Source organism: Cryptomeria japonica, chromosome 3 (genome assembly GCF_030272615.1).
Source record: "Cryptomeria japonica chromosome 3, Sugi_1.0, whole genome shotgun sequence".
In the NCBI taxonomy this organism is placed as follows: Eukaryota; Viridiplantae; Streptophyta; class Pinopsida; order Cupressales; family Cupressaceae; genus Cryptomeria; species Cryptomeria japonica.
The window spans coordinates 559,865,772-559,891,288 of NC_081407.1; the positions used below are offsets into that span (position 1 = coordinate 559,865,772).

Below are 25,517 nucleotides of genomic sequence, written 5' to 3' on the forward strand. Positions count from 1 at the left end.
TCCCATAAACAAGGAAAGAGAGAAAAACCCAATGGGAAAAAACCCTCCCCCAAAAAAGAGATGATGAAAGCACAAAATGCTCTTGACGATGAATGAAAAGAGCAAAACCTCATGTGAGGAAAAAGTCCCCCCCATAAGAGAGAAGAAGAGACCATGAAGCCCCCCCTCAATGTCGAATCTCCTGCAAAGATAGTCTAATGATGTTGACCAAAATACCTTCCCATTAGGAAGAAAGAGATCCAATGTTGCACCAATAATGTCAAAGTGTGACAAAACCAGGTACCAAGTCGATGACGATGAATCACTCGCTGCAACAAAATAAAGATTAGGCATGGAGACAACCTACTTTGAGCATCATCTGGTCTGGATACTTGTAAATGGAAGAAATACTAGTACAATCTAAGTCTCATGGCAGCCATGCACAAATGTGTACAATCTAAGTCTCAACTGGAGCCATGCACCAAGTCTCACAAAATGTTCCTAATCTACGTGTACAAGAGTCCTAATCTACGTGTACAAGAGGATTACATCAAATATGTCAACAATAACAAGATACAAAGAGGTGTGGCACTTTATGATAGTGCGAGTACAACATTGCTCAAGCAAGAGCATACATCATGATAAAATATTCAAATGTGGAAACATGAAAATGATGCTGCCAACAAAGAAGCCCTGTAGAATACTGCAGATGAAGATGCCTCTGAATGGAATTTCACCAAGAGATATAAATGAACAACTGACCCCCCCATAAAAAGATCATGTTGGCACTTGCAAATAATGGCAAAGTGGACTTCTAATTTTAATGATTACAACTTCTCAAAATGAGATATAAGAGCTTCAACAAATACTGCTAGTGATCTAAACTGAGATCCAAGCAAAATACAAGTACCAAATAGGTCAAAATTGACCAAATATTGAAAGTAAAATTTCTACTCAAAATCACTAAAAATTAATTGCATATTATGAAAGCAGACAAAAAATTATGCACTTTCAAAAAAAACGACACCTGAGAAGAAGTCCATATGAGCCCAAACGAAGCATCCAAAGTTGTAAAAATCAAGATTTCATGATTTCCGAAAAAATTGTATCCAAAAAACAAAAAGCTCCTACACCACTATACAGATCACGAAATTCTACCCCAAAACAAAAAAGATTGCTCAAAAAAAGGAGTCCAAATGAGTGAGATATCACTATTTGAAAATTGTCTGCAAAATTATAATTTCTGGAAAATTTCCACCGCAACTTCAAACTTCAAATGTCTCTAGATTTGGCCTTCGAAGTCCAATTTGGATGAAACAAAAGGAAAAACTGACTTTCTTGGACCTCCTCAATCCAATGGTGACCTCATATTTAACTTATCAAGCTTCAATAATAACCTGCAATAGAAAGGTCCAAAATGCAAACCTCAAATAGCATCAAATTTCTCTCAATTAGCTAACCAATGACACTCTAATGGCTCTGATACCATGTGAGAATTTGTCAAGATCTAGAGGCAATGTAAAGAACAAATAAGAGAGATAAAATAGATGATAGTAATAAACTGTATTCTATCAAGATGCAAAATATGATCAACTTGATCATTACAAGATGTTCAATGATTGTCCGTACAAACATTGTAGATAAGCCTTCTTATATAGGCAAGGCTATATGGATATGTGAGCACACAAACATAACATGTGGCTCAATAAGAAACAAGGGTAGGGAGGAAATAGGTGTGGGTAGGTAGGAGAAATAATATAATATTCTACATGAGGTGGAATGTAACAACAAGATAAGATCAACACCATAAAAGGTGGAAATTCTCCTACACACACTATCCCAATGTGGCACAAACACCCAAGTGTCTCATACCCAAACTACTATGAAATGCATTTCCTAAGTAAACTTAAGTAAGGTGTAATAATATCCAAGATGAATAATTATTTACACCAACACAATTTTAGGTGTCTACAATATTCATCTTCTCTTTGATGAAGATGATTGTTCTTCGATTGTTGCAAGGGAACACTATGACCCTCTTGTTCATTCTCTACATGATCATTCTTTTGAGGTTGACATGATTGTGGATTCTTATGTACAACAGTTGAAGGGGGTCTCTTTATGCTTAGAGGAGACATGTGAGTATTTGGGACTTGTTCAACATTCATCTCCACTAGATCTTGGAGTGCCTTTTTCAGTAGTGTGGATCAGTTCACCACCTTTGGAGGGGGTAACTTTTAGCATCGACATGGGGACACTTGAGCAGTTTTCAGAGACTCCATTCATCGTGAGTTTTTTTCCTACATCTTCTCTACATAATTGGGGAGACTTCATGGCTACACCTTTGATTTTGTTTCTTCCTAAGGGGAGGAACGTTGTTCGACATTCATGGAGCAGTTTCTTCATTCAGTTTTGAGATTCTACCATTGGTGCAGATTCTACATTGAGGGGAGGCTACCTAGCTTCTCTTCTTCTCTAATATGGGGGGAACATTTTCCTCACATGGGGTTTGGTTCTTCACATACATCTATGAGAGTTCTCTTGTATAGTTTTCATCTCTCTTTTGGGGGAGGGTTTTTCCCATTGGGTTTTTCTCTCTTTCCCCGCTTTATGAGAGATTGCATTTGCATTTGTACATGGGTACCTAACATGGCCTAGTAGTCGGGACCCATCTTGCATTGCTTAGTTGCATTGTATACTTAAGTACATTCCCCTACGGTGCACTTAAGGGGGGTGTTGGTGTAATTATTTATTCATCTTGGATATAATTACACTTTACTTAAGTTTACTTAGGCACATGCACCACATTGTAGTTTCCATATGAGACACTTAGGGAGATGTTCTATATTGGGAGTGTTTATGTAGGAGAATTTCCACCTTTTATGGTGTGATCTTGTTGTTACTTTACCATATCCACTTATTGTGGAGTGATAATTCCACCTTCGGTGGGTGATCCACCTCATGTGAAATATTTTTTTATTTCTCCTTCCTACCCCTACCTACCCTTGCATCTCATTGAGCCACATGTCATCATTGTGTTCTATCTTGTCTCTTAGCCTTGCCTTTATAAGCAGGGTTATCCTACATTGTATGTAATGGTTGATGATTCAGTTGATCTCTTTTGCATCTTGATAGGAATACAGTTTATTCTTGTCATATTTTATCTCTCTTGTCATTGTGCTATCTTATGGTCTTTTTTATCTTGGTTGCTTCAAGCATAATCTCACAATAATCATATATATGTATTTAGGTCATCCTAGGAGTCATATTTAAGTATCTTAGTCATCCTAGGTAGCATTTGATGCATAATATGGTATATATAAGAAGTATAGGAGGTATAGGTTAGTTATTATCATCATGTTGAGTATTGAGATGTTATTAAAGATTGTTGGAGGTATCCCCCTTGAAGTGGATTAACGAGGTTTCCCCCTCAAAGTGGCATATTATTATTAATTATTTGCAACATCCTATTATATTTTTCTTGTACAAGTTATTTCATTATAGATGTGTTCAACATATGAAATGCATAGGATGACACAACTACATCACAATAGGACATGCCAACAAGGATAAAAAATTTCCATATTATACCTAGTATGCTTGATCTTGATAATTAAATTACTTTCTTTCCTAACCACTTTTTTTGTGATCTCCAAGCCTATTTTGTGATCTCCAAGCCTAGTCTATTACGATCATTTTGCGATGTCCCATATAAACATAGCAATTTTGTGATGTTCCATATGTGTGTGTGTATGTATATACGTACATATATATGTGTGTATGTATGTATATGTATGTGTGTGTGTGTAAATATATTTATGTGTGTATGTATAATATGTATATGTGTATGTAAGTAAATTGGATAAGTGAGCATCAAAGGATGGAGGATCAGGGGAGACCGTTAGACAATAATGGCAGATTCACAGGAACTGGTTTCAGGAAAGGTTTGGCTGAGAACGGGGGAGCAAAATAGAAGGCAGAATCCGTATATGTATATGTATATGTATGTATATGTGTGTGTGTGTGTGTAAATATATTTATATGTGTGTATGTATAATATGTATATGTGTATGTAGGTAAATTGGATAAGTGAGCATCGAAGGATAGAGGAGCAGGGGAGACCAAACCTTTCCCGAAACCAGTTCCTGCGAATCCGCCATTATTGTCTAACGGTCCCCTGCTCCTCCATCCTTTGATGCTCACTTATCCAATTTACCTGCATACACATATACATATTATACATACACACATATAAATATATTTACACGTACGCGCGTGCGCGCACACACACACACACACACACAGGGACATATATACATATATACATATACATACTGTCGTTATTGTCTAACAGTCTCCCCTGCTCCTCCATCCTTCGATGCTCACTTATCTAATTTACCTACATACACATATACATATTATACATACACACATATAAATACATTTACACACACACACACACACACATACATATACATACATACACACATATATATGTACATATATACATACATATACATATGCATATGCATATACATATATATATACATACACATACACATACACATATTGTATGTATTTATATATGTATGCATGTGTGTATGTATGTATGTGTATGTGTATGTGTGTGTGTGTGTGTGTGTGTGTGTGTGTGTGTGTGTGTGTGTGTGTGTGTATGTATATGTATGTGTGTGTGTAAATATATTTATATGTGTGTATGTATAATATGTATATGTGTATGTAGGTAAATTGGATAAGTGAGCATCGAAGGATGGAGGAGCAGTGGAGACCGTTAGACAATAATGGCGGATTCGCAGGAACTGGTTTCAAGAAAGGTTTGGCCGAGAACAGGGGAGAAAAATAGAAGGCGAAATCAGAGGAAGCTGCAGTTTCCATTGACCTGTCAGAGGAAATCAAAGAAGACATCAATCTCTGGGAGGATTTGGCAATTATTTGTAGAATCATTGGCACCAAGTATGAGAGAAGACGTATTGAGGCTTGGGTGGAAGAGCATTGGAAAACAAAGGTTTTAATCAAATTCATTCCCAAAGGTTTTTTCATTGCCATTTTTTTGGAAGCAGAGGAGAGAGAGAAGATTATGGAACATGGTAATTGGTTTGTAGACAGTTACCCCTTGTACATGCAGCCCTAGCTTCCGAATTTTGATCCTATTTCTCTTGAGTCGTATGATAAACCGATTTGCATGAGATTGTAAAATCTCCCTATAGAATATTGGGGTGATGGTTGTCTTGAGAAAATAGGCAGAACATTGGGGACGTTATTGGCCATCGATGAAGAGTTGGTGGAATAGGACTCTTACCTGTACGCTAGAATCAAGATTGCGGTAGTCAGAAAAAACCCTACCAATATTTACTTGCTTTCAGAAGGGAGGAGATGGTCTCAACATCTGGAGGTTGAGGCAAATAGGAGATATTGTCTTAGATGTGGTAGTAGGAGTCATATGGAAGATGAGTGCAGGATCTTTGTTAGGTCGGCCAAGAGATGGATTCCAAAAAATCGTCAGAAGGAGGCAGTCGAGAAAACAATCATGCCTTCGACGAATGATGAGGGTGTTCCCGCAAAGGCTTTGGCTCTTGTGGACAGTACTTCAGTCTCTAAAAATCCTTCGGTTTTAGAGGCGTCTAAGGATGCAATCAGTACTCCTAGAGGTTCAGAGAAAATAAAAAGCAAAGAAACTAGCAGAGCCTTGATTCCGGTGGGGGTCTCAAACACTGAGGTTGATTAGGATTTGGGTTCGGAGGAGGAGATGCTCGGAGAAGATGAGTTGGATGTTATTGATTCCAGATGTATCAGTCAATCAGCTAATGTTCTCTTAGGTAGAGCCAAGGTTGGTAGAGGGAGGAGGAGCAACAAACAGAAGAGAGAGGACAGTACCAATGAAAGGGGTATTATTAAGGTTATTGATTTTATGAAGAGATCCAAGGGAGGGATTGCCTCCCTTGGGGGTCAATGAGAATCCTTATGTGGAACTTCAGGGGCCTCTCAGCCCCTGACAAGAAACACTTGGTCAGACGGTCATTAGAGAATCTCTCTAGCGACATGATACTTCTCCAAGAGACCAAGCTTGGTTTAGATAAAGCTCTTAGCTTTGTGAAATAGTGTTCCAAGTGGGAAGGAGTTTTTTAGGAGGCAAAAGGTTCAGTAGGAGGCTTAGGGATAATGTGGAATCCTCTGGTAGTTAAGGTGGTCCCATTGGATCTTTCAAATTACTGGATTATTTTTCGAGTTAGATGCCTATCGGTAGAGGAAGAATTTCCACTGGTTAATGTATATGGGCCCGTTAAAACAACGGATAAAGAGAGAGTATGGAAGGAGTTGTCGGAGTACATTAGTAATATGGGGAGAAATAGGGTGGTGATGGCGGGAGACTTTAATGCAATTCTAGATTTGAACGAGAAAAGAAGTGGTATCAGGAAGGTCAACAAAATGATGGAATATTTTAGGAGTTTCATGGAGGACAACGAAGTAGTGGACATTATTCCCAAGAACAGTCAATATACCTGGACAAATTGGAGACTGAATTTTACCAACATTTTAGAAAGGTTGGATCGTTTTGTGATTGGTTTGGATTGGATGGAAGGGAATTATGTTGTGGTGTCTTCTATCCTTCCAGTGTTGGTATCCGATCATTTTTCGGTTCAATTAGAATTGGATTTAGGTAGGAAAAGATTTACCAGATATTTCAAATTTGAAAGTATGTGGTGGAGAGATGAGTCTTTCCAGGCCAACCTAAAATCTTGGTGGGAAGAGAGTAATCTATTTAGAGGTACGCCCAACTTTTGTTTTTGTAAACATTTGCATTTTTTGAAAGAGAAAATTAAGAAGTGGAATGTAGACAATTTCAAGAATATTTTCTTAGAGAAGTTGAACACAGAAGCCGAACTATCTTCTCTCAATGAGTGAGTTATCCAAGATGGCATGTCGAATGAGATTATGTAAAAGAGAAGGCCCTTAGAGACAGACTGTCTGAGCTATTAGAGAGGGAAGAAATTTATTGGCGTGATAAATCAAGGGAAATATGGATTGCGGTAGGACATTTTTTCACTCCTCCGTTAAGGCTAGGAGGTCTGCCAATAGGATAGAGGAAATTAAGGATGGAGATGGTAGGTGGATTACGGAAGGGGAGGAGATTGAGAGATTGACAGTTAAGAATTTTCAAGATTTGCTTGGTTCTTCAGTAGGGGGAGATGGTGATCTACGGGAAAGGGTGGTCGAAGTGATTGGGGAGGAAGTGTCTCAGGAAGATAATGTAGCTTTGATGAAACCCTTTACCCTGGAAGAGGTTAAATTAGATACTTTCATGTTACACCCGAATAAGGCCCCTTGACCGGATGGTTTTACAGTTGAAGTGTTTCATAAATGCTGGGACTTCATGGGTTTGGATATAGTGCAGGTGATGTTAGACTTTAGACGCGAGAGGAGATTTGTCAAGGAGATTAACAATATTGCTATTGTTGTGATTCCGAAGAAATAGAATATTGAGTTTATGGCAGACTTTAGGTCCATTTCGTTGTGCAATTCAATATACAAAATCATCTCGAAGGCTATGGAAAATAGGTTGAAAAGTATTCTCAATAACTTCATCTCAGAAGAATAGAATGGGTGTACTCTAGGTCAGGAGATTTCGGATAGCATAATCTTGGTGTTGGATACTATTCACTCCATGTGTGTCGAGAAAGGTAAGGGGATGTTTGTGAAGCTAGACGTGAGCAAGGCTTATGACTGTGTTAATTGGGATTTTTTGTTGTTTGTTCTGAGAAAAATTGGTTTTGATAAGAGATGGTTGGATTGCATTCGGTATTGCATATCCTCCTCCCACTTCTCTATTATTGTTAATGGATCATCCAGTGGTTTCTTTAAAGCCTCCAACAGATTAAGATAGGGAGACCCGCTTTCCCCTTAAGTTTGTGTTGATGGCAGAGGTTTTGGGTAGGAACATAAAGAGGAAATGTTTTCAGGGTATGTGAAAAGGGGTTAAGGTGCATGAAGACATGGCTCCTATTACTCATTCACAATTTGTGGATCACACAATTTTGTTTGGGGAGGCGACTCTGTATGAAGTAGCAGTGATCAAAAACACTCTGGATGAATATATGTTGGCTTCAGGTCAACATATGAATAAAGAGAAGTCTCGGGTATTCTGTATTAACACCAGCAAGAGGGTGTCCAAAGTAGGATAGCCAACATTTTGGAATTTAAGATCGCCTCATTTCCAACGAAATATTTGGGAGTTCCCCTGTTCACAGCCATAGCAAGTCATCTTTATGGGAAGATGTTATCAACAATTGCAGGATGAAGGCTTCGATGTGGAAGAATAAATGGCTAACATGGGCTGGGCAGATTCAGATGATTAAATCAAACCTGTCAGCTATCCCTGTTTATACTATGTCATGTTTTAGGCTATCATATAGAGAAATCGGAGCCCTGGATGGCTTCCGGAAAAAATTTCTTTGGGAAGGTTCCAAGGAGGCGAGAAAGATTCCCCTAATCAATTGGGATACAGCATGTTTAATCAAAGAAGAGGGAGGACCAGGTTTGAGGTAGATGAACCTTCAGAATTTGGCACTGGGAGCCAAGTTAGCCTAGAAATTGTATAAGCACCCGCAAAAGATTTGGTGTTTAAGATTTTTCGGAATAAATACTTGGATACTAGTGAACCAGATAGGATTTTTACACTGGCTGACACAGGGTAGCGCTCAGATATTTGGAAATTCGTTTGGGAGAGTAAAAGGCTCATCACGGAACATATTTCTTGGAAGATCGGCAACGGGAGAAAGGCAAAATTTTGGAGGGACTCGTGGAATGGGGAAAAGACATTAGAGGAGATTATTGAAGACAAGGAGTGGATTAGTGAAATGGAAACAAAGGAAGGATTATTAGTTGCATATTACTTCAAGGCTCCCCTTAAGAGGAACTCTCAAATCAGATGGAGGAATTGCTTCGATGATAGCGGGGAGAATAGTGAGGTGCTTAAGGGAATTTTGAATAACAAAAGGATACTATTTACAAGGGAAGATGACACTATTGTTTGGTGTGCGGCAAAACCAGGTGAGTATAAGGTAAACTTGGGATATGCCATACAGAGGCGTAGGAGAAGAGAAGTTGTGTGGCCTTATAAATTATGCTGGGACAAAAGGGTACTCCCGAAAGCAGGGGCATTCTTATGGATCGCCCTCCATGGTAGGATTTTGACAGGGATAGATTGAGATCAATTGGCATTGCAGGACCAAACTGGTGTCCAATGTGCAAAAAGAGAGAAGAAACAACATCCCATCTCTTACTATGGTGTCATGTGGCAGAGATGTGTTGGGACCGGTTCATGTTTATGATTGATTGGAGCTCGGCGAGAAGTGTAAGGTTACTCGAGTTTTTGCTCTCTTCACTTATGGACAGATCGAAATCGAAATGGGGCAATTTTTGGCTGGTAGGGTCATCCTTGATTGTGTGGCAGCTTTGGATTGAAAGGAACATAAGGGTTTTTAAGGATGAGTATTCATCAGTAGATCTCATTATAGGGAGAATTAAAAGGGCGATTGTGGAAGTGGTCAATGGGAGAATACAAGGAAAACGTATTAAGGCTTTCTCGAAATGGGACAGGTTGATGGAGGAAAAATGGTTGACATTGAAGGCGGAAGATTGCTAGATAGAGGATAGTAGGTCAAGGAGGTCAAGAGTGCATTGGATGGCTCCCAAGCAGGGGTGGCTCAAATTGAACTTTGATGGAGCCGGTAAAGGGAATCCAGGGGATTCTGGGATTGGGGCCATTATTAGAAATGAGTCGGGGAAGTTGGTGTCAGCAATAATGTGCTTCATGGGTACGGCTACCAACAATGAGGCTGAACTTAAAGCTTTGGATAAAGGATTAGAGCTATGTTTAGAATGAGGAGCTACTAAGGTCTTCATAGAGGGAGATTCTCTAGTGGCAATTAACGGAGTGGCAAAGTCCCATTTCAACAACTGGAGACTCGACCAATCGCTACTGGCAATTTGGGACAAGTTGAATAAATTCTCAGAATTTAGAATATGTCACACTTACAAAGAGGGCAATAGGGCGACGGACTCGCTAGCATGTGAAGGGATCGGTAGTCGTAAGGAGATAGTCGAGGTGGATGCAGGGACAGTACTGAAGGAGTTGACGCATGTTATCATAGCAGAATTGGATCAGGAGAAGGTACATTCATGGGTCGAGATTGGCTGAGTTGCTCTTCTCTCTAGGTCCAGATGGCAAAAGGCTGGAGTTTGTATGCTTGGCAAGTTGAATCTTAGAGTTGATTTGCCATCTTAGTAGGATCTCCCGTAGATTTAGCGTTCAGGTTTCGAGAAGAGTAGTAGCAGAGTGGCAGTGTTTTGAGATTGGGGCGAGAAGATAAGCTTCTAGTTGGTTTGACGATGGATCGAATGGCTATTTAAGGAGGTCGTCGATAGCTTCAGGAAACACAAGGATTAAGGGAATCGTCATGGAAACTTCCTTTGGAGTGGAATGCTTGTGTGCAAGGCAGGAGGGGCTCGCAAAGATGTCGGAAGAACAAATCAGCAGACTATTCAACAAGGTGAATGATAAGGAGAAAGAGACCGTAGTTCAAATTCTGGGAACAAATTTTTGGAGCAACGGTCATGTGCATGATGGAGAGGTGTTGAAGGCGTTGTTTGACCCGATCATGTAGATTCTTGGTTATCCAATTTCAGCATTCGGGATAGTGCACAGAATGGTTCGAGAGGATCTGGCGGGTGCGGTTAAGACCTCGCTGAATAGCATCAACCCTGTTTCAGAGCCGAGATTGATGATTGGGTATTTTGATCTCAATGTTGAGGGAATGAAGACCAAGATGAAGAAGGCATGGTCCCTATACAAATCCGGGTTGGGCAAAGAGTGCAGCCTGGAGAAATTTGAGGCCTTCATGAGGGAGAATAGTGAGATTATGGTTGATGAGATGGTGGATAGGTTGGTAGATCTTGGTAATGGGATGGCCTATCTGAATCACTGAGAGCTATGTTCTCAGTTCTTAGTATGATATGTAATACTTTTTGTTTTAATAGAAGGGTATTTTTTGTTTTAATAGAAGGTACTGTCCCCTTAGGCAGATCTTATTTAAAAATAAATAAAAATGTATGTGTATATACATACATACATACACACACATATATATACATATGTGTACATATATACATATACATACATGTATATGTATATGTATGCATAAAAATTTATTTCAATTAAATTTATTAAGCCTTATTTTTTATTTTATTCTTAATTCTACATTTCAGTTGTAAACCTTCTATAATGTGGTCCAAATTCATTTAAAGCATTTGTAACTACACTAAAATTGCATAGTACATAGCTTGCATAGTTAAAGATGTGAGAAGAACATAGAATATAGGGGAATTAGAAATAGCAACACAATGCAAACAACAAAAATCTAAGCATACAACACTAAAATTTTGTAATCATGTATTATTGTTGGCTTCTTTAGCATAAAATTCATATGATCCATTTATTGGGTGAAGTATCTGCAATATATCTTTTATTACTATTCATCATTAATTAAATAGATCTTTTATTACTTTATTACGTTTAAGTTAGATTTATAAGTGTTTTTCTTATGTGTATAACATCTATATGTAGGTCATATTGAGTCAAATCATATTAAAATGAGACACTTGTCATGATCTGACTTAATCCTTGCCTAAATTTTTGTTGCCATTTTATGCTACCCTTGTAGTCCATTAGTTATAGCCAATCTAAAAAATCCTAAATGGACTATTTCACCTTTTCCACACATTAGCCAAATTTATTAAACTATAAAAACATCAAAAAGTGGTTAAGTATAATTTTGTCGAGGTTTAGGTTGTCGGATTCCTTCCCTATCGCTACCATCTCTCATATTTTCACTAAGCCCCAACTTGCAAGCTCCTAATTTTTTTCACCATTACCTTTGACCTTCCCTTTTATCCCTACTCATTTTGAAAGCGTTAATTGGAAGGCTTGAAGCCTAATGCTTGACTCCTTTCTAAGACATTGATTCCTGTCGAGCCTTAAATTCTTGTAAGTGTTTCAGTGATTGATGATCAACCTTTCACCTTAACCCTTACCTTTGGTAAGAGGTAAAGCAAAAGCCCAACCCTCGATCACCACAACCTTTCACTCTCTTTTCCCTACGCCTTTCAGCCCTTTCATGATTCACCTTTTTCTCTAAACCTTTACCAAATGGTAAGGGGTGAGGCGAAAGCCCAACACCCTAACTTCCCCATCCTTAGTTTTTTCTAAACCCTTGTTGATGGTCAGGCTTCGACCCTTTTCACTTGCTCCTTCCATTTTGGTAGGAGGTAAGTGGGAAGGTCAACACCCAACTCCCATGGTCCCCCTTCACAAAATTCTTATGTCACCCCTATCAATGGTCAAGCTTCGGCCCTTCTACTTTCTCCTTCCATTTTGGAAGGAGGTAAGTGGAAAGAAAGGTTGTGACTCGTGACCCTCGAAGCCCCCTTTTTCCTCTTATTTTCATTAACCCCTCCTCATTGGCCCTCGGTCATTACCCTTTCACCCTTCTCCCTTCCTCAAAATGTGATGAATCTGAAGCCCAACTCCATACCCCCAACAAAAGCCTAATTTGACATGTTTTGATGTGGAAATGCCATAAGTGCTTATCTGAACCCCATAATTATCAAATCTCAAGCCTTGAAGCTACATCATCTCTAAAATGCATTTTTGACAAATCCAAGAAGGTGATGGCATCCAATAATCAATTATTGTTGCAATTCCTACTTTTTGCCAAACACCTATTCCCAAGTCGTGATTTTGCAAGCAAACTTTCTCCATTTCAAGAAAACTCAAAGAATATCATCAATACTTTAAGTCTTCATGATTCCAAATGTCTTTTCACCCCTCCTTGATCGCTCAAACTAATTGGATAGTGTCCTTTTGTCTACTTTTGGATATTGTTGCTCTTCACATGGGCCTTCTCTCATCCTTGGACTGGCAAAAAATGGATAAATAGGCTTCGAAGCCTCATTGTAAAGGTGGTTCTTTTTAGTTTCTCGTGTAGACATTGTAATTCTATGCATTATGCAGCTATAACAAGCTTATGCCTTTGTATTAACAAAAAACAATCATTTTACCTCTTTTCACTATAGGACATGTTGTGTATTTCATTCCTATCTTCATGTCCGATTGTATCTTTTCTATTTTCTATGTGTAAATGACATGTTGTGTATTTCATTCCTATCTTCATGTCCGATTGTATCTTTTCTATTTTCTATGTGTAAATGTTAAGTTGATTATGTTTGCAAATATTGGTTGTGAATATCTCCTTTCTTTCCACTGCCCTATCAAACCCTAACTCCATGTATAGAAAACTAGTGGAATAGAAAACCCTTAGAAGACAAGGAAAATCGGCCTTCTTCAAAGATTCAACTCTTTAACAAAGGTCCCACACTTGAAGTTATTTCCATTGTGTCACTAGAATGCTAGCCCTAACTCGAACAAGGTGCAATTTCATGCAACAACAAGTCTAATTTAAGATTTTATTTGCTTTTATAAACATTCATTTGTAAATTGTAATCTTTCATATACATTCAATGCAATTGTTCAATCATATTGCTTTTCTAGATCAATCTCTTTCAAAATTGCCTAACACACAATCATAGTTTTTTCTCTATTCATGTGATAAGAGTTTTGGTTACGAGCGATTCTTGAAAGCTGAGTTCACCATCAACTCTTAACATTGTTTAGTTTTATAAACCACAAATATTGGGGTGCATGCTACTATAGTCAACATAAACAATGTGCACTACAATTAATACTATGCACTGACCTCAGAAATTTTTAGTCACGCCCAGATTCTATTACAATGCAATGCCCTCCCCCTTCAATAGGCAACCCTTTACATATTCTATTAGATAAAGAACTTTCTGTTCCATGTCCTCATCACAATCATGCATACCTACTATAATTTTCACTGCCATTTTCAGGTAGAAAAAATATTCACGAAGCAAACAAGGAGTTGTGAAATTAAGGCACCATATATACAGTGCAGCTTAAATGGGTTTAGAAGCAGATCAACTAAAACTAAAAGCATCAAACATAACCAAATCTGTTAAACATACCAAAAAAAACAGAAACAACTGGGATTTTTTTTTTTTTTCCTCGGTGTTCCAGATTACACTCCATGATACATCATCTGTTCCTTATTCTCCAATAATGGATCAAAGAAATACGGATGACAAAAAAAAACTCTCAATCGTTTCACAAAAAACAATCTTGTAATCTAATGGACTGTTTTAACTTTCAGGTCTACTATCAAATCTGTCACAGAAGAATTACGTAGTAATGACGAAGAAATATGACTGAAAAGATAGAGCTCCATTAAAACTGGGCATATCAGAGAACCACCAACGTAATAATATACCACCTTACCAATACATAACCCCTTGGACATAAAGCAAATCACATTCGATGATAGAACACAATTTTGGAAAGCAAAATCTCTTCAGAATCTCTTTCAAGGACTGTGAAAACATCACTAGAATTTAAGTAACCTAGCTAAATTAGGTGCTCGCAAGTCTCTCTAGTAATTATTAAAAATCTGTTCAAAACAGATACCATACATACGTCACATAAATGACAAGAGCCTTTATTAAATGGCAAATAAACTAATCTGATTGCCCCCATAGTACTATAAACACTTGTTTCAACCGCAAACATTAAAACAAATCATTAGTACCCAACGCTATGTCTATTATTAAGAATTAGCCTCTCACTGTAAGCATATAAACAGCAGCATTATTTTATGTTGCATTAGAAACAGTATATGGATATCTTCAATTTCCAAAACTTGTCAACATAATTACGGATTTCTATCATCTTCAAGTTCAATGGAAGGACCAGCAAACAAAATATAATACTCAATTATCTTAAATATCAGAGTAAACTCTGTACTTTCTGATAAAATCTCAATACACGATGAAAATTCATATATAAAGGACACATCTATGCTGTGTTACAATAATAGCAAACATGGATTAGATTTTATCGATATCGATATCTTCATCTTAAAATTCAATATCATCAATACACGATGAAAATTCATATATAAAGGACACATCTATGCTGTGTTACAATAATGGGAAACATGGATTAGATTTTATCAATATCTTCATCTTCAAATTCGATATAATCATCACCACCACCTTCTTCGTCTTCATCCATACCGGCAATACCTTCATTAAGCCTAACATTATCTGGCAACTCACCATAGGCCTTGAGAAGCCTAGCTTCATCAGGCATATACTTCAGTATAACATCAGCCTTGTCGTCCTGGTAATCTCTGAGACCAACCAGGACAATGTCACCAGCTGCAATCCAGACTTTCTTATGCATCTTGCCACGGATATGGCAGAGCCGTTTGGTCCCATCAATGCAGAGGGCCTCACAGCGACCATTGCCAAGCATTCGAAGAACTTGGGCATACTCTTGACCATCTTCCTTGAAGACCAACTCTCTTTTTTCATCATCAGCCTCGTTCTTTCCCCTCTTCCTGTTCTTACCTCCCTTACCCTTGTTCTTCGGCATTCTGTTCTTGACTGCTACCCTTGCTTACCTTCTGCAGTCATCCAATGGTTTCAACTTTCAACATGGCCATAAATCAAATCAAATAGATTTCATGCAATATTGTAAATATATTTCCTTTTCAATCCTTTGAAGAGATTTAAACATAAAACCGTTAAATTAATTATTCCTATAGTCCACCCTTTATAAGAATGAATTTATTGCACCCTTCAAGATGCAGGAATCCCTATCCTATCTCATAAGCCACAACATTGGAAACTTCTCGTTTATTCCTTCACCAAAGCTTTCAACATAAAGCTGCTAAATACTATACTAACACCTTGTACAAGAGCTGATTTCATACAGTGAGTCAAAAGGATGTGCTGCCCAAGAAAAGCTTTTAAAGGAACAGGAAAGACCTAAGCAATTGCAACAGTTGCAACACTGGAAACTTCTCATTTATTCCTTCAGCAAGGGTTTCAATATAAACTGCGTTGACTTCCACATTTTAGATTATGTGGACTTCGTAAGAGGTCAGTGGAAAAAAATTCATTTCGACTCTGAAAAATCTTAATAACTGCATTCCCACCGACAAAGCTCGCCCTAGGTAGGATAGGCTGATATGGGCAGGAGCTGAATCTGATGTTTTCAGAGCAGAAAACAAATATTCTGCTGGAATAAACGATTTTGAAAGTAAAGATAGATACAGTTCTGGAGCAAGCTTGTGTGGTTGAAAACTCTATCAAAATCGGTGAGTTTTGCTGGCTTGCCCTCAAAAACAGGATTGTAATGTCCCCTTTTGGGATATACCTGAAATTTGTTCAAAAATAATAATAACAATAATGCAATTTATTCACAAGAGTACTCTTTCATTAAATTACATAATAGTAGTTGAATCGAACAAAAACAATTAATTAACATTAAATCAAAGATAATGTAGTTTCCTGCTGTTAACATGTACAATATAGCTTCAACCTAAGTCACAAGGTTCGAATTCGAATTCGAATTCGACAGCCATGAAATTCGGATGAAATTCGACAAGGGAAAAATTCGAAAAAAAAATCGTATAAAATTCGCTTTCTATAATTTTGTTTATTTTTAAATATATGTATACTTCTAATAAATTATCAGAATAGCAACCCTTGTTGGAGAAAATCCGAGGGCAACCCAGCAGTTGCAGACACCCATGACCCAATAGATACAAAGCATATACAAAGAATACCCACGACCAGCTGAGTTGTGTTTAGAGGCAGATAGCAGTGCTTTATAGAGGAAATTCGATTAAATTCGATTTTTTTTATAGAAGTTTGAAATTCAATTAAATTCAAACCTCATCCATGAAAATCGCCGTATCCTGTGACTTAGGCTTCAACCATATTTGAAAATATGAAGGAAATACACCATAAGATGCCAGGAGACTATCCTCCGCAATTAAGCCCAAGAATGTCAAACAAGCAACCAACTCAATCTGACCCCTTGGACCACAAGCAACCAATTCAATGAAGGCCTACAAGCAACCAATTCAATGGGCATCTACTTAATGGGTAGGATCCGACTCCTACATCTCTGATGTGTTTCCTTGTCCGTTTCTAATAAGATTGCTCTATTAAATCTGATGAATGATTATTAGTTCTAACTTTTGCTGGATTGTTAAATTAACAAAATAAACAAATTTATTGATTTATATAAGAAATTAAATAAGAAGACTTAATTATATTGCATACCAATTATTCTGCTAAATATAAATGGCTGCTTTATTAAATTATTTCTGAATGCAATTTATATCTAAAACTCTGTGAACCGATCGATGCATTTATCCAAGTGAAGATCTGCCTTATATATTCCAAGAGGAGGTGTACGGTCACAACTTTTGCTAAGAATGTCCCGCTTCATAGAGAGGCGTCCCTTCAATTTTATTGCTGTCTCTTCCTAACTCATGGCTGCTGGGAAATGATGCTTGTTTTAAAATTACCATCCCTTAACAAATCGCCGATCTCCTGCTCTTTTATTTATTTCTTCTATTATTTCCTCTTGGGTTTTATGGCGGGGTTATGACAAGAATTTTGACACAATAAAACATAGAGAAAGGAGAATCTCTGAATACCCAAATGCATTTGAAGTGTCGGGACCATGAAATCAACCAATCATGTTTTGGCCACATGTTGCAATGTGGCCAAATAGGAAAACTTACTAAACAAATCATAGACCTGTCTGGAGCTATTATGGACTCAATTAAATAAAAACCCAAAATGAGAAATAATATTGCAAGTAATTGCTGAATGGGAAAGATCCTACTTCCATTGATGATCTGGTTATAGTGCAACAAAAGCATATTTCAAGAAGAAAAAAAATACAGACTAAAATATGGAGAAAAGCTGGCACATCCTGACTGAGCTAAACAACCTGTACAGGAGCGGTGAAGAAAATTAGATAGAAGAGAAGTATAACAAAAGTTCCAGAAGATTCTTGAAATGGGAAAAACAGAGAGTAGGCTACATCAAATATCCGGGCCACTACACAAATAACAAAGAGGAAATTGAGATAGCTAACATACATCGTCTGCAAAAGATTGAACTGAAAGGAGATTCGCTCTAGTCATAAATTGCAGCAAAAGCAATTATATGGATGCCTGGAATTTGCAAAAAAAATTGACTAGATAGCGAGAAGAAAGTTATTTGAGATTCTTATAATGAAACAAGTTTTCCAGAAAGGAGAAAGATGGTGGAGTTGCAGACGATCCTGCTAAGCTCGTCTGAGATTCTTATAATGAAACATTTTTTTTAGAAAAGAACTGAGCTCGATATCCACCACGGCATCAACGAGCTAATTTGCAAGGATAGCAAGGCGGAAGCAAGGAGATAGAAATCTAATATCACGCTATCAAAATCAGGATGCAGGCAAGAAAATAAAATCTCGAACAGAACAGGAATCCCTACACGTTTGACACTTCAATTCTCTACAAAAACGAGAATATTCATTCAACGAGGGTTTCAAAAAAAAAAATCCCCTAAATTCTATCGAAACCACCTGATTTAACCCAGAGAAAAAAATGGGTGTAACCCAAATTAGAAATCCAAAGACAAAAGCATGACGCCGACTTCATTCCAAATTTTAGATCTCTGCAACAATAATCACAAACCCTCTGTACCAATGATCTTAAGACTTTAACTCAGTCTTCAACAAAGCATGAAAAACTCTTTACAAATCAATTTCTTTCGATCTAAAAGAACATGAACCAATAAATCGCATGAAAATAGAAAACCCCAAATTGGTAATCAGAAACATTGACATGCTCCTGCAGCAATTTCATGTTTTCTTCAACAATATACACAAATCACTAAAACATCTCTTCGATAGCAACCATAAAAATCACACAAACATCTTTTCAATAATAACCATAAATCACTCAAACATATCTATACATATGTTTAGCACTCTAAAAAATTCAGAAATTACAGAAGAGGAGTTCATACTTGAAAAGAGGCAGAAAGATTTTGTGGAAAAGAAGACTGCTGGCTAAGCTCCCATCCCACAAATGCTCCTAAGCTTGCCGCCTACAGAGGCAGTTGAATATATACGGTTGGACGATACCTTTCCTTTTTCTTAATTTAAGATTCTATATAATCCAATTTTATCAACGAGTGGAATTGATGTTAGAAGAGGCGTCCAGTTTGAACCTTGAAAGTAACCAATTTTCTTATTCTCTCATTTGTGTGAAAAAGAAAATTGTTAAAGTTGTCGGTTAATTAATTAACCAAATAGTTCTTTTTATATTATAACTAAAATATAAAAAATACATATAATGAGGTTGTGGAGAATACAATGAATAAAATAATTAATCAAAACTATAAATTTTTATTACAATTTATTTCATTTGTGTATTGTTTTTGTATCATTTCTTGTGTTTTTTCAAATAGTTGTCTCATAATTCCTTTGCTTTGTTTTGATGAGGAGTATCCCTCAAACTAAAGTAATCATGCATATAGGAAGACCTTTGATGCTTGTGTGGGCGCCTAGCTTTGGGCACAAACTAAAGTAATCATGCATATAGGAAGACCTTTGATGCTTGTGTGGGCGCCTAGCTTTGTAGTGCCCAAATTTGCTTAGTCCAGGTGCCTTTGTGCATTTGGCCTTAGTATTGTTGATGTGGTTGTTAGTCATATATAGACACAAATCTTATCTCTCTTGAAAGATTTTAAATTCACTTAAAGTTTAATATCTCAAGGCTTCAATTGTCAAGTCTTGACTTACTAGTTTCACTCAGTATTCATTGTATTTATTGTTTTCACAATGAAACTTAACATTACCAAATCTTCATTTACTTGAGCTTTAAATGACAAGATCTAACTTCACTACATTCGTAGTTCTTAATGATTACAAAATTTAAAGAACAACTATAGTTGAGTAATTCTTTTGAAAGTATCTACTAAAGATCAAGAATTTATAAATTCATGGATTTCTCTAACAAGAATCTATTTAACCTTGTTTAGTTATCATTGATTCTTAAGATTTTTTCATATAGCTCTTTAGATTTTGGTTCTTTCAAAGGATTTGTAAGAGAAAAAAAATGATTAGGGAAAGAAAAGGGATAGGATTAGGAAATTTTGTTTTCAGATATTAAATGTGCATATTTTGAAAGAGATGCAAATTAAGGCATGAAGTATTAGTATTTCACCATATTTCTTCACAACTACATACATTATATGTTGGCATTATTGTCATTGATGTCAAAAAGATGTCAAATGGTTGCAGAGAAACAGGTAGATGTCAAGGGGTGTTCAGAGGTTGCAGGTCATAGAGAAGCAGATCGTAAGCAGTCGCGCATAACACATTGTGTTATGCTGCAGGGGTTTCGACCTGATTCCTCATCGTGGTTTCTACCAGTTCCATCATCTTCACACATTGGTCATGTCGACAACCGTCACCGAGTCATTTCCACATGCCAACAGTTATTTGGCTCACATGTTTTCATGGGTTTCATGTTATGTTCATGAGCAGGGAAGAGACCATGCGAGGTAACTTATGTTCGATGTACAAGGCGGTCCCTCTTATCCCGCAGTGTGCAAAAGGTCATGTGCGTGTCGTGTGGGTTAATACTTTAGTGGAGAAAACAGTGCTATATCTTATCCGTGTTGTCGAAAGTGTTCAACGGTGGTTGTTTGGGATAAGAAAGTCAAAGGAGGTCAAAACGAAGAGATGTTCCATCTTATACCACGATGTTAAAAGTGATCAACAAATGTCGCACGGGACAAGAAACTAAAGGGAAGTTTGTGGATTCCCTTATCCCTCAGAGGCTAAGATGCACATTAAATGTTGTGTGGGCTAACAAGTGAAAGCATGCCATGGAGAGATATCTTATCCTACATGAAGTAAAAGGCAGTACAAGGAATGCACGGGATAACTAAAGTAAAGTGAAGAATGCAAAAGAAATCCGTATCCCGTGAGGGTTCGCTACAGCAAGAAAATTGCTGCAGGATAAGCATATAAAGGAAAGGTTTCCTTATCCTGCGCGTCTCCGCAAGGATAAGGAAAGGGTCACGGGACAAGAAGATGCTTGTCAAGGGAAGACAAAGCTTATCCCGCAAGGAGAAATAGTGTCAAGAAATATAGTGCGGGACAAGGACAAGCAAAGGACAAAAGGGAGAAGTCGTATCTCGCGTATGCTGAGAGACCATGCAAATGAGATGCGGGCTAACAAAGAAAGAGGAAGGCCTCTTGAAGCTTATCCCGTGAGGTGCATAACATGAAGATCAGCCACAGTATGAAGTTCAAAGGATCTGAGCAACTCAATACTCCACCTGGGCATTGACCACGTTTGACCTGACGACGTGGCATGTACAGAGCAAATCAGAGAACACTTGTTGAAAAGATGAATGGTCTTTTTGCTAAAAAATTGAAGATTGTGAATGACTTTGCAGCCATGTTTGCAAGCCGATAGACTCAATAATCCACGTGGCAGTCAACCAAGTGTGACCAGAAATGTTAAATGATAAATTTGATGCCATGGATGCATGCCAATAGATGCAAAGGCTTATGTGTCAACTGATCGACATTGACCAAGTGATGTGGATGCAGAAAATGAAGACAAGTGGCCCCCAAGTGGTCAATAATGAAATTCGATATGCAGAAGTCGGTGATGATAGAAATTATTGGCGATCGTTTCAGAGTAGGTTGATAGAGGACGAAGGGCACATTAATGGCGAACCTATTGCAGTTTGTTGATGGGCTCGATATGATCAACAATGGGTGGATCAAATCTTTTGGACAGATCAAGTTTGCTAAAAATAGCAACCTAGTGCAGAAGGTGAACTGTACAGAGACCAAAAAGAAGAAAATAGAGCAGGATCATTCAATGCAGGTGGTCGATTCAAGGAGGGAGATCCAATCTATTGCAGACTGTATCCTTGAAGAGCAGACTGAGATTACTCAGTGTAGTAATCTATGTACTGATCAACCTGAAGATAGATGAAACACATTTAATATATGCAGCCAATCTGAAATCATTCTGTAGACAGAGAATAAGATCCTGCTAAAAAAGAGAGTTGACTATAGGCAGAGTAATCTGATATGATTCAATGAGAGATGTGTGTTGTGGTGCTGAAGTACAAAAAGTGTTGCTGCCAAGAGAAAATAGAGTAAGAACAGAACATTCAGGCAGGAGTAATGCAATAGCAGAAGAAGATAACCAGAGGAAGGAGGAGAAATAGAAGAAAAACCTTCAATAGGTAGAGAGAGTCATTCTCATAATATGAGAAATTTGTAAGTTTTACAAAACTCATTTGTAACAAGGTTATATCATTGTATTGTAAACTTGAACAATCACTATAAATCTTTGCGTGGGTGCTCAGAGCAGGGGTAGGTGCTCCTTTGAGTAGGTGCTCATAAAACTAGGGGTTGGTGCTCCTTGAGTTGGTGCTCAAAATATCAGGGGTTGGTGCTCCTTGGGTTGGTGCCCTAAAACATATTATAAATTGTTATTCACTGTGAGGATGGGTTGGAGCAGTAGACTCCAACAGTTATTCTCACCGAGATTTTTACACATTGGGTTTTCCTCATACATCTGGGGTTGTGTGATGTGCTCTTGCATGTATGTTTATGTTTGCATTGCATCCTTAAAATCTGCACACTGAACTTAAACTTTTGAAATACACTGATTCAACCCTCCCCCCTCTCAGTGTCTATTTGTGTTCTTCAATTGGTATCAGAGCATAGGTTCCCCCTGTAGTAAAATCTTTCTCTAGCTTGGGTAGATTCTAGTTAGTGAACACAATGGCTAGGAATGAATCCTCCTCTAAAGAACCTATCTTTGATGCCACCAACTATGCCTTCTGGAGTAGAAGAATGGAAAGCTACCCATCTTCCCTAGGATTTGATGTCTAGATGTCAATTAAAAATGGTTACAATATTCCTCAAGTTCCTCCTACCGACCTTTATGCTAAAAGGGAATATGAGAATAATGTTAAAGCTAAGAATGCAATCTTAAGCGGTCTGTTGGATATAGAGTTTGTCAAAGTCGTGCATTACACATCAGTAAAAGAAACTTGGGACAAGCTGCAAAGTGTATTTGAAGGAGATATCAAAGTGAAAGAAGCCAAACTACAAAATCTAAGAACTCGGATTGAAAATCTAAAAATGAAAGAAGAAGAAGAGAAGATAGTTGATTATCTGCAAAGAGTGGATGAGACTATGAGTTCTCTAAGAGGACTTGGAGAGGAAGTAAAAGATGAAGTCACTGTCAAAAAGGTTCTGAGATCATTAACCTCATAGTATGATACAAAAGTCTGACCTATTGAGGAAGCTAAAGACTTAAAGACTTTCCCTATGGATGAATTGTTTGGCTCTTTGTCTGCCTATGAGATGAGAATAATAAGTGTTGAACCTTCAAAGAGAGAAGTTGCCTTCAATACCACACAGAAAGGAAAAGAATAAGCTACAAATGAAGATGAAAATGACTCTGATGTTGTTGAAGCTAACTTTGTTAGAAAACTCAAGAAATGATCAGACAAGTATAGAGGAAAGCTACCTTTCAAATGCTTTGATTGTGGTAAAATACGACATTTTGCAGCTAAGTGTCCCTACAAGAAGAAGGAAGATAACAATGTGAAAGATGTCACGGATAAGAGTAAAAGGTTTTACAAGTCAAGAAGAAGAAATTTTCAAAAGAAGAAGGTTCTTTACTCAATTGATAGTGATGTCTCTGATGATGAAAGTGAATCGGATGAGAAATACAGTGAAGATGAAAAAAAAACTAGTGTTTTCATGGTGCAAGAGATCCTTAATGAGAAACATAGCGGTGATCAATCTGAAAATATAGATGACAGTGAGGAAGAAGATGCAGATGTTGTGGTTGACCTTGAAGAAGAATTGGTTTGTGCTCTTGAAGAACTTGAAAAAGTAAGAAAAGAGTACAAGAAATACAAGAAGTCTTTGATAAAAGAGCATGACTTACTAAACAAGAATATTGAAGAATCAAACATCAATATTGCTGCCTTGACCACTCAGTTGGATGAAGCTAAAAGAATGTATGAAGTGAGTAAATCAGACTTAGAAAACAAAGAGAAATAATATCAAAAGATGAAGGAAAAAATTGTGAAATTTGAGAAAGGAACTTGAAAAGTGCAAAGATGAACTCAAGGTGAGAATCAAGTATGAGGGAAGCACTGATGCTCTGGATAAAATGTTGAGCAAGCAAAAGCACTCCAAAGATACATAGGGTGTTGGATTTGAGGTTGGACAATGTTCTAACAGTAGAGATTCATCATACAAAGAGATACTCTTCACCTCTTCAAGTGAAAGTGAAGTCAAACAAACCTTCACAGTTAGCAAGCCTAATGAGAAGAAGACATATGTTGTTGCTACAAAGAACCAGTCAAGGAACCAGCATGTTGATCCAAAAAGAAAAGCCAAAATGGATGATGGAGGTTTCACAAGAGTCAAGGATACACGAAGGGTGAACTCAATAAGATTTAGTTATGCTGCTCCAAGGAGACCAATGAAAAATAACTTCACTAATGATTGGTATGTACCTTAGTTCCATGGCTACTATGATAAATGTAATACATATGGTCATAGAATTGTTGATTGTAAACTTATGCATAGGTATCCTCCTACTTTTGAAAGTAGAAATCATTTTGCTGCTCTGAGGGATATGAATGTTATTTGTTATCATTGTAATGGGTATGGTCATAGAAGTTATGAATGTATGAGAAATGTATCTCAGTCCTACAATAGATTTTTAAATTCATAATTCAATGTAAATGTAAAATGCTATCATTGTCAAAACTTGGGCCACATTGCAAAATATTGTAAGCTTAGACCTGTCCAAACAAAAGAAGAAAATTCCACCTTTGGAACCAAAGACAGAATCATATCAGAATGTGACAGTAGAGAAGAAGCAAGAATCAAAACAAGTTTGGGTTGAAAAAAAAAGGACAAAGTTGAATCAAGTTTAATTGTCCAAACTACCCTACATGTTGAAAGGAAAAACTCGTGGGTAGTAGATAGTGGTTTCTCCAACCACATGACTGGTGATAAAATAAATTCATCGAATTAAAAGATTGGAATGGTGGTTTAGTGAGGTTTGTAGATAACTCATCAATCAAAATAAAAGGCAAAGGTACTCTCAATATTGATGGTAAACTGAAAGCAATTGATGTATACTATGTGGAAGGTCTGAAGCACAATCTTCTAAGAGTGAGTCAAATGTGTGACAAAGGATATAAGTTTACATTTGATTCAAAAGGATGTGAAATTAGAAAGGAAAGCACTGGAAAACTTGTTGATTAAGGAAAAAGGACAAATGGAAATGTATACAACTTGAAAAAATGCTTTGAATCCCAATGTATGATAGTACAAGTTGGTGAGAACTTGCTATGGCATAGAAGACTAGGTCACATTAATTTTGATAATCTTGTTAAAGTGAGCAAGAGATAGTATGTTAGGCACATACCTCAGATTGTCAAACTAGAAAGCA

At 37.4% G+C, this 25,517-nt stretch overlaps 2 protein-coding genes across 2 annotated transcripts; one reads left to right on the forward strand and one right to left on the reverse strand.

Annotated features, from left to right (window-relative positions):
* Positions 1-14,878: 14,878 nt before the first annotated feature.
* Positions 14,879-19,233, reverse strand: LOC131029907 (eukaryotic translation initiation factor 1A). The gene is made up of 2 exons (XM_057960580.2): positions 19,018-19,233; positions 14,879-15,599 (listed from the first exon to the last, which is right to left on the reverse strand). Exon 2 carries the CDS (start codon positions 15,566-15,568, stop codon positions 15,134-15,136), a length of 435 nt encoding a protein of 144 aa, XP_057816563.1. The 5' UTR covers positions 15,569-15,599; positions 19,018-19,233; the 3' UTR covers positions 14,879-15,133.
* Positions 19,234-21,740: 2,507 nt separating this feature from the next.
* LOC131874259 (uncharacterized) lies at positions 21,741-24,109 on the forward strand. Its single transcript, XM_059217547.1, has 2 exons — positions 21,741-21,987; positions 23,610-24,109. Exons 1-2 carry the CDS (start codon positions 21,741-21,743, stop codon positions 24,107-24,109), a joined length of 747 nt encoding a protein of 248 aa, XP_059073530.1.
* Positions 24,110-25,517: the final 1,408 nt, after the last annotated feature.

Bases quoted from the DNA above. Each gene is read 5' to 3' on its own strand.
- LOC131029907 (XM_057960580.2), bottom strand. From the start codon at position 15,568: ATGCCGAAGAACAAGGGTAAGGGAGGTAAGAACAGGAAGAGGGGAAAG.
- LOC131874259 (XM_059217547.1), top strand. From the start codon at position 21,741: ATGGCGAACCTATTGCAGTTTGTTGATGGGCTCGATATGATCAACAAT. The intron at 21,988-23,609 runs GTACTGATCAAC...GACATTTTGCAG, and splicing joins TACTCAGTGTAGTAATCTAT to CTAAGTGTCCCTACAAGAAG.